Source organism: Populus alba, chromosome 18, assembly GCF_005239225.2.
Source record: "Populus alba chromosome 18, ASM523922v2, whole genome shotgun sequence".
NCBI lineage: Eukaryota > Viridiplantae > Streptophyta > Magnoliopsida > Malpighiales > Salicaceae > Populus > Populus alba.
The window spans coordinates 1,907,101-1,921,817 of NC_133301.1; the positions used below are offsets into that span (position 1 = coordinate 1,907,101).

A 14,717-nucleotide genomic window follows, 5' to 3' on the forward strand; every position below is an offset into this window, starting at 1 on the left:
TTCAAAAACAATGTTGGAGTGTGCTTATTGTGCCCTAGTAAATGAGTGATGTTGTGTCATTTAAATGGTGTGTGGGATGTCACTTGGTTGGATGAATATGCTGATGCTGACAAACTTGCCCTTTCACTATATCTTTGGAAGTGCAATTATTTTCTCTTCCTTGTTACTGTTTTGAAAAGTCAGTATGGTTCAACGTCTTTTTTTGCCTCATTTTATTTTATTTTATCATTCTAAATTATTATTTTAAAAAAATGGTTTTTGTGACCATCTTCAATTTCTTTTTATCGGTTTATCTTGGTCTTATGATTTAGATCACTCATTTTGCATGTCTTTTTTTAATTTAAGTTTTTTTTTAAAAAAATATATTTGTATTTAATTTTTGAAGATACTATTCTACTCATCCATGTTTTTTTTTTTTTATATATATACAAATAAATTTTATTTCTGCAAATTAAAAATATATATTTTTTAAATGTTAGACTCAAGCTTATTGGAGGTGAAAAATAGATCCATACACGTTACTTGAACCTAAACATATTGGGCTTGGGGCGTGCTCTTGAGCGCATGGAGATGCCGGGGTGCACGCCCAACAAGGCTGAATGTGTGCTCATTTTGGGCGAATACCCTGCATGCCCTACAGGGAATTGGGCTTGGGCTACTGTATTTGAGCCCACTTTATTTGGGTCACTGCTGTACATTAGGCTTGGGCCACAAAACCTGAGTGAGCCTATCTTAAGGTATCTTTTAAGCTCATTTTGGAGGGTTTTCGGTCCATTTTATCTGGATTCAACAATCATCTTTTTTTTTTTCTATTTAATTTATATAAAACTAGTTTATTTAGCTGCTAACCCGGGTTATTAAAGTTTTTTTTATAAAAAAAACATACTTACAGCAGCTAAATATTATATGGAAAAAATAGCACGGACCCACAGGGCAACGCGACCCCTCATCTAATATTTTCACAACCTCAATGCACAGACTTGTACCGTTTGTTCTTGCTCTTGTAACCTTCCAAAAAGAAGTAGGACTCAATTAAACTATTTTACAACTAGAAGGACTCACCTCTCTTCCCAACAAAGTTATTCCCACCCCCCTATAGCCAAACACACCCTCTCGTCTCCCTCCCTCTAACACAACCACCGAAAGTCGAAACGTTTCACCACTCCACCACTCTCTCCAGTTTCTAACGTTGTCAGTGACTCAGTCTTACACTCCACTCCCTACTGTAACTCCCTACACCTCCACCTTCAATCACCGTCTGATCCCATCATGGAACCAGACGTAAGCGTAGAAACCTCCGCCATGATCCGAATCGCCATCATCCCAATCGGCAAAATCCCTCACCAAACCCTACGCGACTATTACTCCATGTTCCTCCACCATCACACGATCCCACTCTCCTCCATCTCCTCCTTCTACACTGAAGAACAAAAATCACCATTCACCAATCAACCTTGGGAAACCGGTTCCCTCCGGTTCAAATTCGTCCTCGGCGGTGCACCGCCTAGTCCATGGGAAGATTTCCAGTCAAATCGTAAGATCTTGGCTGTTATTGGTGTTTGTCATTGTCCGTTATCGCCTGATCTTGATTCAGTTATTGAAGAGTTCGATGGCGTCTGTAAAGGTTATGCTTCTGCGCGTGTTACTCGCTGTTTCGGTTTTTTTCCTTGTGATTCTCAGGTTAGTTTGTTGCTTCGCTGTATTTTAGTAAATTTTTTACTTCTTAATTGGAATCGGATCGGATTTGTAATTATATTGTTTTTTTTTTTTTTTAATTTTATGACAATGACAATGACAATGACTATGATTATGATTGAGCTAAATGCTAAGGAATGGTTTTTTGAATTTCTCTTTTCATGTGTTGTTTCTGTTGGATTACGTATTATAGAGATTTACGTGGATATTAGGTGTTTTAGATTTACATGTGATTTAGTTTGCTAAACTAGGAGGTGAGGATTCCGTGAGAAATGAGGAATGAAACTAATCTATGAAACTTTTGGAGTGGAGTGGGAGTTGGGATTGGGATTCAAGTTTGCTTGCGGACCTGCTTTCGAAATGAACCTAGGTTTTGATTTCAATGAATCTGAAGTGGTTTTTGATGTAAATGCCAAGCAATTGTCTCTCTTATTTGGCTGATCAGTGATTTGATTCTCATGGTTTTGTTACAGTTAGAGGATGGCGGTAAAAAGGGAGAGAATTTGAGATTGTTTCCGCCAGCAGATCGTCAAACGCAGGAGATGCATTTGCAGACGATGATGCAAGAGATTGCGGCTTCATTGTTGATGGAATTTGAGAAGTATGTATTTCAAGCGGAATCTGCTGGAACTATACTCAAGACACCTTTGGATTCTCAAGCTAGTTTAAGCTCAGAGGAGGTTTATTTTTAGGTGTCCTAAGGATTTTGAATCTGGAAATTTTATTCTGAAAGTTTTTATTTTGTAATGTGATGCCAAGTATTTTGTACCCTGTAGGTTGATAATTTTGAGTTTTGTAAAAATTACAGGTGATCAAGGCTAAAAAGAGAAGACTTGGTCGTGCACAAAAGACTATAGGGGATTATTGTTTATTGGCAGGATCTCCTGTTGATGCCAATGCTCATTATTCTACTGCATTGGAATTATCCAGATTGACTGCAGATTATTTCTGGTATGCTGGGGCATTGGAGGGTAGTGTTTGTGCCTTACTGGTATGTGCGCCTTTTGAATTAAATGATAAAATGACATTCATTTCAAACACATCATTTTGTTGGTCTATGAGTAGTTAGGCTGTTCCCTGTTCTGTAGTGAAGTTTCCGCGAAAGCTGATTGGTTTAAGGCTTTGTTTTTTTCCTCTTGAATGATGGGTCCTGTTAATGTCTACATCTTTGGCATACCCTGCAGTTATGCAATGACTTACCTCCCTTTTTTACTTGTTATCAGATAGACCGGCTAGGCCTGAAAGACCCATCTCTAGAGGATGAAGTTAGGTATCGGTACAACAGTGTGATATTGCATTACAAGAAGTCATTTATACCAGAGAATGCTCAGAGGTAATTTCTTGTTGATCGATTATCTTTTTAAACATCTTTTTCTTGAATCAATGTGAAATAGTGCTTAAAAATTCAAATTTTTTTTTGTATGCTTATGCTTGGAAGTGAAATTGCAAATTTTCTCATTAGATTATATATATTTGCAATCTCTCTACTCTTGTTCTATGAATCACAGTGTAAAATATAATTTCCAGGCCTGTTTCCCTAATAATTGCACTTGGTTTATATTTTTACATATATTAGGAGGTCATGCTCTTGCATAGACCGCCTAGAGATCTTCAGGTGATTTATTTTCACATTTTAATTAATCTTATTAAGTGCAAAATTTATTTTAATATTTTGAATGCAGGGTTTCACCTTTAAGCTTTGAACTTGAAGCTGATTTGAAATTGGCAAGATATCTTTGCAGGTAAATGTTTCTCTCAACTTTTTTTTTTTACACGTAAGAAGATACACACAGAAGAGAGCTGTTTAAATTAAGATGCCAAGGCTTCTGTTTCTTGAAAGCAATTTTCAAAGTAACGGTCCTTGTTTTTGCAGAAGAGAGCTGGCTAAGGATGTAGTGGATTTGCTGACTAGTGCTGCAGATGGTGCAAAATCTTTGATTGATGCTACTGATAGACTCATACTATATGTTGAAATAGCTCGTTTATTTGGTACTCTTGGTTACCAGAGGAAAGCTGCCTTTTTTACTAGGCAGGTTGCTCAGCTTTATCTGCAACAAGACAGCAAATTGGCTGCTATTAGTGCTTTGCAAGTTTTGGCAATGACCACCAAAGCATATCGTGTTCAGAGCAGAGCTTCCATCTCCAATAATTCTCATATCAATGTGAGTATACAAGCCAGGTGGAAATTTGAAACCATGCATGTAATGGTTGCTGGGATGCTTGTACTGTTGGCTGGCTTTAGTGTGGAGTTATCTATTGTGGATTCCTCTGGGTTAACTACATTATTTCCCTGAACAAATCTATCTATCTATGTTTAGAAAATGCAGCTCTCAATTTACAGAAAGAAAAAGGCCGCATGATAAGTACATAAAGTCCTCGTGTAACTTGATTAGTGTCAACTGATGCTTAGCTAGTTAATTCATTTGGTTGTCTCAAGAGAATCAGGATCAAATCCTGCCAAAAAAGAGGAAAGAAGAGATGAAGAAAAGAAAAGAAAAGGGAGAGGGTTAAACTTGTCATGTAAACCAAACAATGGGTGAAAGAAATGAGTTTATAGTGTTACTTGCGTCCTTTAAAATTCTCACCTTTCATGAATTATCTTCTTTTTGATAGGAGGTTGGATCGGGTCAAGCTGATAGCGGGAAAATGCATCACCAGTCTGTAGTTTCTTTATTTGAGTCTCAATGGAGCACGCTTCAAATGGTTGTGCTGAGGGAGATACTGCTATCTGCTGTTCGTGCAGGAGATCCTCTTGCTGCATGGAGCGCTGCTGCTCGGCTTCTAAGATCATATTACCCTCTAATCACACCTGCTGGACAGAATGGCCTTGCTCGTGCACTTGCTAATTCATCGGAGATGCTGCCTTCTGGGATTCGATGCAGTGATCCTGCCTTACCTTTTGTAAGGTATTTTGCTTCATCCGTGGAATCTTAGCTCGCTTTCTATCATCTTTTACCTATCACCTTAGTAGTAAATGTGTCGTGGGTCCTTTCATTTTAATTTATTTTTTGTCTATTGTTGTTTGGGTGTTCAAAGAATATGTGTATAAGAACTTATAGCAGATGGTCCTGTATTTACTGAATCTGTCAACAAGAAAGCTGCTTATGGAGTCTCATTTTCTTTTCATATCAGTTTCTGAAGTCGGCAATCATCATCCAATTAATTTGTCTATTTCTTCTAGGTTGTATTCTTTTCCTCTACATACCTCTCAAATGGACATTGTAAAACGCAATCCAGGAATAGAAGATTGGTGGGTTGGATCTGCTCCTTCAGGGCCTTTTATTTATACACCATTCAGCAAAGGGGAACCAAATGATAGCAGCAAGCAGGAGCTGATTTGGATTGTTGGGGAACCAGTCCAGATTTTAGTGGAGTTGGCAAACCCATGTGGCTTTAATTTAATGGTTGATAGTATCTACTTGTCAGTGCATTCAGGAAATTTTGATCCTTTTCCCATCAGTGTAGATCTCCCTCCTAATTCATCAAAGGTGATCACCTTATCAGGAATCCCAACTTCAGTGGGGCTAGTGACAATTCCAGGGTGCATTGTTCACTGTTTTGGTGTTATTACTGAACACCTCTTCAGGGATGTAGATAATCTGCTCCATGGTGCAGCGCAAGGACTTGTGCTTTCTGACCCTTTCAGATGCTGTGGTTCTCCAAAGTTGAAAAATGTATCTGTCCCAAATATTTCTGTTGTACCACCACTGCCTTCACTGGTTTCACATGTTGTTGGGGGTAATGGTGCAATAGTTTTATATGAAGGCGAGATACGTGAAATCTATATTAGTCTGGCTAATGCAGGCACTGTTCCAGTTGAACAGGCACATATTTCACTCTCAGGAAAACACCAAGATTCTGTTCTCTCAATATCATATGAAACTTTAAAATCCGTTCTTCCTTTAAAACCTGGTGCTGAGGTGATCCTGCCTGTGACCTTGAAAGCCTGGAAGCTTGGGTTAGTGGACCTTGATAATGCTTCTGGAAGCACGGGAAGGCAGTTAAAGGACAGTAGTAGCCCGTCACTGTTGATTCATTATGCAGGTAATTTTCATTCTGTACATTTACCCCCCTTCAAATTTGATATTTAATTCTCCAGACTCTAAGCCAAAAGGGAAAGCTATTGGCTGACAGAAACTTTTTGTTGTTTATCTTCTCCTTGCTCTAGCCATATAATTTTGGGTGAAATAATCCGGCTAGTCCTCCAATTCAAAGATTTATTCTACCATAAAACCATAGTGCGGGCTTGCAATAGGTTAAGTATATGCTTTTACTTTGTTAGTTTGTTTTTGGAGGATTCAAGGAAATGTGAGGTCAGGTGTCTCAAGCCTATTCCTCTTCTGTTTGTAAATTATTTAAACGCAGAAAAGAATTGTTATCTAACTGAGTTTTAGCTCATTTGTAGTCAGTACCACTTGAGTTAAGAGTCCGGCCCTTTTCAAATTGCTGTTAATCTTTTATATATATATGAATGAGATTTTAGTTACTTCTTGAAACCAAACACCCCCCCCCCAGCTTTCACAGCATTTAGAATCTTCTGCACTTTATACATGTCTATTGTTGAGAATTGACTGAATAGAGCGTTGTTATTTATTATTTTGTAGATTTGTTCTGCTGTTAGTTTAAAGCTATTTTTATCTCCTTGTTCCCCTAGAAATAGTATTCTGAATGTTATGACAGAATTTAAGCGAATAAATTATTTTTTCTTTGCTTGCCCTTTTCTTTCTGATCTTCAGGGCCATTAACAGATTGTGAAGATCCTCCAGAAGGATCTGCTGTGCCTCCTGGTAGACGCCTGGTTGTTCCCTTGAACATATGCGTTTTGCAAGGTTTGTCTTTTGTAAAGGCTCGTTTGCTGTCAATGGAAATTCCTGCCCATGTTGGTGAAAATCTTCCAAAACCAATTTATCTAGAGAATAGTGCTAGTAAAGAAGCTATTGGTTCTGAAACAAAGATGGATGGACTGGTGAAGATTGATCCTTTCAGAGGAAGTTGGGGACTGCGATTTCTGGAACTAGAATTGTCTAATCCAACTGATTTGGTGTTCGAAATCAGTGTCTCTGTCCAGCTGGATAGCACAGAGGACAAGCTTTCTGCTGGTCAAGATGCTACTGAATATGGTTATCCAAAAACAAGAATCGATAGGGATTTCTCTGCTAGGGTATTAATACCACTGGAACATTTTAAATTACCTATCCTTGATGGTTCTTTTTTCATGAAGGATTTTAAGCCTGATGGGGCTGCTGGCAGCAGAAATTCAAGCTTCTCAGAAAAGAGTGCCAAGGCTGAACTAAAAGCTTCCATTAATAACCTGATATCCAGAATAAAGGTTCGGTGGCAATCAGGCCGGACCAGCTCTGGAGAATTAAATATCAAGGATGCCATACAGGCAGCACTCAAGACATCTGCTATGGATGTACTGCTACCAGATCCCTTGACATTTGGCTTCAGGCTTGTTAGAGACAATCTCTCGCAAGAATCTGGTGACTCTAGGCCCAAAGGTTCTGTTTTGGCACATGACATGACTCCTATGGAAGTTTTGGTTCGCAATAACACCAAGGAAATGATCAGGATGAGTCTTAATATTACATGCAGGGACGTAGCTGGAGAGAATTGCGTCGAGGGTACCAAGGCAACTGTCTTGTGGTCTGGTAAGACTTTATTGTGTTGAGGGATGTTATTTTGCATTTACTTTCTTTGATTATTATTACCCACTACTCACTATAGTGAAATATTCATGTCGCATCAGTAAGTTTCGCTCAAAAAATATTCAATCTTTTCATTTCTAGCCGCCTCCCTCGATTATTTTGTTAATCAGCAAGATCTGTGCCTTGGCCTCCCATAGGTAGAGAACTAGTTCTGCATATTGCTACCACCATGACAGATGCGATCAGTGACTGTGCTTGTTTTTTTGGTAGGTGTTCTGAATGGAATAACCATAGAGGTTCCTCCCCTCCAAGAATCCAAGCATTCCTTCTCCTTGTATTTTCTTGTACCTGGGGAGTACACTCTAATAGCTGCTGCTCTGATAGAAGATGCTAATGACCTCCTCAGAGCTCGAGCTAAAACCAATTCACCTGAGGAGCCAATATTCTGTCGCGGCCCCCCATTCCATGTCCGAGTCATCGGGACTGCATGATTTTTCTTTCTTATCCAAGACGATGAATCAACTTATATGTTGGGCTGTACAGCCACGGAGAGCTGCCTGCTCGACACAAGTAAAATTCGGAGGTTTTATGGCAGCTTCACTGCGAACTCAGTTTTATTGAGTTCCGCGAGCTATTCAATTCTTGTTGTGCTATTGTAGTTGTTCTCTTAATCAATTTGACTAAATCTGTATTTGTGATTTATATGTGCTTGTAAATCCATTGGTCAATTACAAAATGGTACCCTCCAATCCCCTTTTGTTTTAACCAATCGGATTGTTTTTATTTGTAAATGTATTGAAAACATATTTTTTTATTTATTAAAATTTATTTTTAATATTAACATGCTAAAATGATATAATAAAAGGAAAAATAAATTAATTTGAAGTAAAGAAAAAACTAATTTTAAAATACAAAAACAAAAAGCCGATCCAAAGTTAGCCAAACAACCCCTAAAACCTGTGGGCTTATCAGGGTTTTTGACGTGTCAGGAATTTTCGAACTCGAAGGTAGGCATCTGAACTGGGCCTTTCAGCTTAGGTTGCCTTTATTCACTCCTTTTGGTCGGGGTTTTATGAGAATCTCGGGCTAATCAAATGATTAAGAGAATTGTGCACTCGCTATTTGCCTATTTGGTCTAATCAAATGGGATTAGCCCAAGATTTTATGAGAATCTTGGGCTAATCAAATGATCAAGATCCTTAACCAAGAATCTTGGACGTTTGAGGTTGGCTAATCAGCTTCTTGGTTAAGGAACCCAACATCCTGGGCTCTGGTATTAATTTCTGGGTTGTCTCTATCTACCTTTAAACATCAACTAACACAACCTTAGAGAACAGTAGGTTAGACCTAAATGGGGCTACCGGATGTGGACTCTAGCTTGCTGGATTTGACCCTTCAATGTAACAAATGGAGAAGACCTTTCAAATTTCTAGTTATATAGTCGATTCAAATTAAAGAGCTATCTAATCATTTCATTATGTGGCTCTAGTTGTAGAAGGTGTGGCCTAGGTGCCATGGTCTCATTTCGAGCATTGATCTTGAGGGTTGATGTGCAAGGAGGCATGCCCTCCATCTCCAAGATTAAGCCCAAGAATGCGATTAAGAAAACATAAGATTTAGACTAACAGATTAAGAATGTAATTTTCATCTGGGATACTATTTTTACTGTGGTTGATAGGTTAAAATAATATTTGTACCTTTCAATTTGGTAACGAAATGCCTCCCTTCTACCACCATTAGTGTGAGTGTGTGTGTGTATTTTGGTGATGGGATTTCTTGTCAAATTCGTATTGGAAGCTCAACATGGATTAAAAATTAAGGGTTTCAAGTATGGAAGCTCAATCTTACATCAATTGGTTGTCGGAAGGATGGCCGATTGAAAGTTGGCACCCTTCTACTATCTCTACCACACCATGAGATTTTGTAAAGTTTCCACATGAACTTATAAAACATATTTGAGACTTAAAGATTCGTGAAGTGATCTTGTTGGCCATTACATATGCTAGATGACAATGGATGATATGATTACTTGGATGATTGTTCTTCATCATCAATTTTAATGTCAAAGTACCAAGTTTTTTTATTTCCCTTTTCTTTCCCACGAGATCCATTGAACCCATTTACTCAGCTCTAGAAAGAACAAGCAATGAACAACCCATTTAAAGAGCAGGATTTGCCAAGTCTTACTAGCTAGCCATGTTTTTGAGAGGGGAGGGAGAAGAAAGGAAACAGATGCAAAATGTGATGGGAAAAAAAAAATGAAAAGCAAAAGATTTTCATGAAACATCTTGAGTGATGAGTTGTTTTCATTCACCTAATGTTCCCCGTGTTAAGTGCTATATGCTATAGGGTTGTAGTTTCCTTGGCATCCAATTTCCACATTCTCTGTGTTGCCTTCTCCATGTTCATTTTCAAGAAAGCTCATATTTCAAACTCACCAGCTGGTAATTTAGAATTGACCTTCTCACAATTTTCAACCACTCTCCTAGCCCCACCCTACACCAAGACCCTTGAATTAACTTGAAGCAACAATCAACAATTTCACCTCAAAAGAAAGATAAATTTAAACAAAAAGATAAATCATCCTTGATTTGGTTTTTAAATCACCAACACCAGTTTCTACTCGGTCAAAATAACGTCCACAAGCTTCCTGTGAATGAAAATCGATAGTCATGCAAAGCTTTTATCAAAATTTAAGAAAATTAACCAAAAAATATAAAATTAATGTTGTGTTGACATATTTCCATGATTTTTATTTACTATTATTTACAGGGAAATTGAAATATTTAAAAGATGAAAGATTACTATAGATGCAAGAATACATTTGAAAATGTGCTCAACTATATGGTTGACCGCATTAAAATTAGGTTTTTAATACTTTAATGTTTGTTTCGAGTTCTAAAAACGAGAATCGAGCCTAATACCTAATCGGGATTATTTCGTTGGATTGATATTATTTTCAAATATGTTAATTATTGTATAGTGGATAATACATCCCCCTCAAAACAAAAAATAAAAGGTTGATCTATTTCAAATCACATGTTAGATTCTAAATAGTATTGAATATCCAGCAACCAAACCATTGTGTCTAAATCAAACATGTCTCCCTTGTCATGTTCTGATACAGTCAGAGATCAACACATGAAAAATCCCCAAGCAATGATCAATGTCAATGTGTTTTCATTGCTGTGTATTATTTCACACATTTGTGAAAGGATTTTTCTCACTCACGAGTCATAAATCTTTCTGCATAACGAGCACACCACCCAACAATCACATTGTTCATACGGTTTCACTGCCTAGCAGACTAAGTTATCTGTCCTCAGTTTCTCCATCTCCTACACTTTTCCCTCGAAATGGAAAAATCCCTTCGAGTGCTATCTATCATTGCTAAAACAATTTCCACAAAACTTGTCAACAACCTTTCTACTATGCTTATGACACCCTTTTCTTTCTCGCAATTGTGTGTGTGTGCAATCAACATCATGTAATAGGAAATGTGGTCTCAGCTGTAGTATTTGTCTGTGTGCTCAGTCCCTTTTCCTTCTCTCTCTCTCTCTCTCTCGGTGAGCAAATGGGATGACATCACAGAGAGAGACTGGGAAAACATATTATCATCAAAAACCAAGCCAAAATTATATGTCCTTTGATCCCCTTTTCCTCATCTATCATGTCACCTACAATGGCTGGTGGGGCAAAGGGTTCCTTTACCTGTTTGGATCGTTGTTCAAAGCTCGTAACAGTGTATAAAAGATGGGGATTGTTAAGAGACTGGCCACGCGCCATGAGCAAGGCCCCTGTGACTTTGGAGACATGCAAAAAAGACGAAGAAGGTGACTAACTATGGGCATGAACCCATTAACATCATAAATAGGAAGACGTGCTTGTTCTGCCTGCCCTTGCAAAGTAAGAGAGATGAGAATTATAGAGTTCAAGTCTTGCCTTACTTTTTTTGCTGAAAATAATGATATGATACTTTAAATTAATTCGAATATCACTTAATTCTCGTTTTCATCTCAAAAATCAAATATATTATTATCAATTGGGTTTTAAACACTTCTTAATTGGTCCTTTCTTATAATGTCTGTTCAATACTATTTTTTGGCAAATTTTCTTCGAATTTAATTTTTTTTTTTTTTTTTTTTTGTATAATATGCAGATCAAATGGAGAATATTTACCCAATATGGATATAATGACCCAATTGATAATTCCTTAATTTTTTTTTTTAGAATGAAATTGAGAATTGAGTAAAAAGTTGGAGATAAAATTGAGGTTACCCTCCAAAACAATTGAAAAAAGTTTAACTAAGCAAGGCATATTGGTAGAATAAAATCTCATGATTGTAACAGTGAGAGTAAGGAGGTCAAGTGGGATTGTGGTCCATGAAGGAGTAGTGTCTGAGAAGTGCTCTTGTGGTCCATGAAGAAAGCCTAATCTGAGGGGAGGGAAACATGAAGTGCGAAAAAGCTGTTGAGCGGATTTTTCGAATCTAGTTTTTTAAAGTGTTTTTTATTTAAAAATATTAAAAAATAATATAAATTATTTATTAAGACCTCTTATCTAATAACTTAAACTATTGAGTTGAGATGGATTCTTTAATATAGTATCAGAGCCTTGATAGTTAATCGATTATGAGTTTGAATCTCACATTCATTTATGTGATAAAAATTAATTACAAAGTAGAATGGTCAGTATACAAGTTTCAAGCCTAAAAAACTTTCACTTGAAACGATGTGTTAGAAAATAATATATATCGTATCTTGGAATTTCATCTAATAATTTAAGCTATTGAGTTGAGATAGTTCTTTGATAAAAATGCATTAAAATAATATTTTTTGTTTTTATATTTTAAAATTATTTTTTAAATCAGCACATCAAAACAATCTGAAAACACAAAAAAAAAAATCTGACGTTGGAAAAAAAACAAAAAACCTTGAAATTTTTTTAAAAATACATTTGAAAAGCAAAAACAAACAGAATCTTCAATGCGACTAAAATCTTCAATGCCACCGCCATCATGAAACAAGCTCATCCAAGCTTTAGCACATTCCTCATCCTTTCAAAAAGCTAAGGAAAACCCTTCAAATGCATGATGCATTATTATTATTATTCAGTCTCAAATCTTTTCACATGTTCAAGGATAAGAGCATCTTGTTGTTGAGGTGTTCATTGGAGAGAAAACTCGATGAACAAACACTAATGAATCACTATCTAGTGCTAGTACATCTTTTAAGCATTTCTTTTGGGAGTCACTTTTAGCCAAATTCCCCCCTCTATAATTGTCCTAACTTGATACCATTTTTCTCCTTCATTTTGCACTATCTTTCTCTCCCGACAAGGGCTCCTCTGAAAGGTATAGATCAAGCTCGTACAAATCACAAGTCTTTAACAAGTTACACATGTATGCTTCATCATATCATGGATAAGCCAATCACATCCTTGGTGGGGCATTTTTGCAACATTTGTCACGCGTAACGGAATTAGACACTTCCATGTCCATGAATTGGAAATATTTCTTGAGTTCTTTTGACATCGATTCCCATTAAAATCAAGAAACTAGCCTTCAAAATGATTTGGATGACTAATTATCCGTTTGTATGTATGCTAATGCCGTGTTTCAACTGCCTAGACAAATATAATCTATAATTATTACCTCTTAAGTTTAAATTGAAAAGGAGATTTATGTGATTAGGTGTTTGTTTGTCTACACGGCGATGTCATGTTTGAATTGCGTGGATAAATATAACCTAGGTAGATTTGTGTTGTTATTTTTTAATTTTAAATTTTGAAACAGTATTTAGAAGAGTTTTTTAGATTTTAAAAGAGTAATTTAAAATTAAATTAATGCCGGAACATGTAAAAATCAACACCTTTCTTTATCAAATTAAAACAAAAAACAAAAAGAATTAGGTAACTTGGGGAAAAAAAAGTTGGTGACTGCTAGTGTTTGTCTATTCTTCTTGAAGGGTTGAAAAGGCCATCTTCTGTTTGGTCAATCTTGGCTCCCCATGATTAATATCTGATCAGTGAATGAAATGAAATTAACTTGCTGGCTCCCCACGATTAATAAATTTTTCATTTGATAATTATTTAGGTGTTTTATTTTTTTGTTTACCATGTTTATACATAATAAAATGATTTTGCTACCCAAAAAAATTATTTAACTTTGGTCAAGGATCTATGTGGGTATTTCACATTTTAATATACAGTAAAATTCTAATTTGTCTATATAATATTTTTTAATTCAGTTTTTTTACATTTAATTTTTTTTTTGTCGTGTTTTTTGTAGTATTTAATTTTATCTTTCAAATTAAATTTATAATTTTTTTAAAATTTATTATTCAACGTTTAATAAATAAAAAACAATGAAAATATCTTATAATTTTTTTCGTGATTTTATTATTCAACATTAGTTTTTTAAAATAAAAAAGGGTCATCTAAGTTTTATTTAAACCTATTAAATAAATCAATTTACATTGAATCAACTCTTACATGGTTTAATTTGAAGCTCGTACTAGATAAAGATCAAAGTTAAAGGATTTAAAGATTTATCTTCTTATCCAAATTTAATTGTATTATAAAAATATCCTCGAACTCTTAGTAGTTGTTTGGTAATGTGGTTGTAGATTCACCACAAGCCACACATATCAGTGTTTGGTAAAGCAAAAAAAAGTATTTTCGTTGCTCAGCCACAAGATTGGAGATTTGCTGCTTCTCGTGGGTATTTTTAAGGAACAGTGGAGCTATGCTCCGCTGTCGCACTGTTCACTAAAGTGAATAGTTTTTTTTTTTGTGAAAAACTAGTGAGAAAAGTTTAGTCTTCCCCCCCTGAAAAACCTGTGCAACTAATCGTGAATAATTTTTTTTTAAAATTAGTTTAAAGTGAATTAAATTTACTCGTACTGTAATCTCAATTTTATTCTTAATAATATTTTACCTAATTTTATTGCACATGGAAACTGTAGTTCTTGTCGAATGACTTTTGTAGGTAATGAAATTGTAAATTTTTTTAAAAAAATTTGTGTTTTACTTGAAAAACTAGCGTTTAATATTATTTAATAACATTGCATAAATTAGAAAGATATCGCATGATGACGTAGCATTTGTGGAATTTGATCGCAATTCCAATAATAAAGATATCACAATCTTTATTATTTAATAACACTACATAAATTTAAAAAATTCAGTTTTTGTTGTTGCGCGCTTAAGAAACCATGAAAAATATAGTGCTTGTTGGATAGATTTCGTATGTGATGACATTGCACATAGTTTAATGGAATAATAAAAAAATATTTGATATCAATATTAATTTATTTCATGATATAATAACAGTAGTTAAATCTACAATATTTAAATTTAAAATCATTAATATT

At 35.7% G+C, this 14,717-nt stretch overlaps 1 protein-coding gene across 1 annotated transcript; it reads left to right on the top strand.

Annotated features, from left to right (window-relative positions):
- The first annotated feature begins 1,050 nt into the window (after positions 1-1,050).
- On the top strand, positions 1,051-8,184 carry LOC118051093 (trafficking protein particle complex II-specific subunit 120 homolog). Its single transcript, XM_073406276.1, has 10 exons — positions 1,051-1,680; positions 2,169-2,375; positions 2,504-2,686; positions 2,919-3,028; positions 3,378-3,437; positions 3,569-3,857; positions 4,309-4,601; positions 4,877-5,739; positions 6,432-7,346; positions 7,614-8,184. Exons 1-10 carry the CDS (start codon positions 1,270-1,272, stop codon positions 7,832-7,834), a joined length of 3,552 nt encoding a protein of 1,183 aa, XP_073262377.1. The 5' UTR covers positions 1,051-1,269; the 3' UTR covers positions 7,835-8,184.
- The last annotated feature ends 6,533 nt before the right edge of the window (positions 8,185-14,717 follow it).

Bases quoted from the DNA above. Each gene is read 5' to 3' on its own strand.
- LOC118051093 (XM_073406276.1), top strand. From the start codon at position 1,270: ATGGAACCAGACGTAAGCGTAGAAACCTCCGCCATGATCCGAATCGCC. The intron at 3,029-3,377 runs GTAATTTCTTGT...TTTTGAATGCAG, and splicing joins ATACCAGAGAATGCTCAGAG to GGTTTCACCTTTAAGCTTTG. The intron at 5,740-6,431 runs GTAATTTTCATT...TCTGATCTTCAG, and splicing joins ACTGTTGATTCATTATGCAG to GGCCATTAACAGATTGTGAA.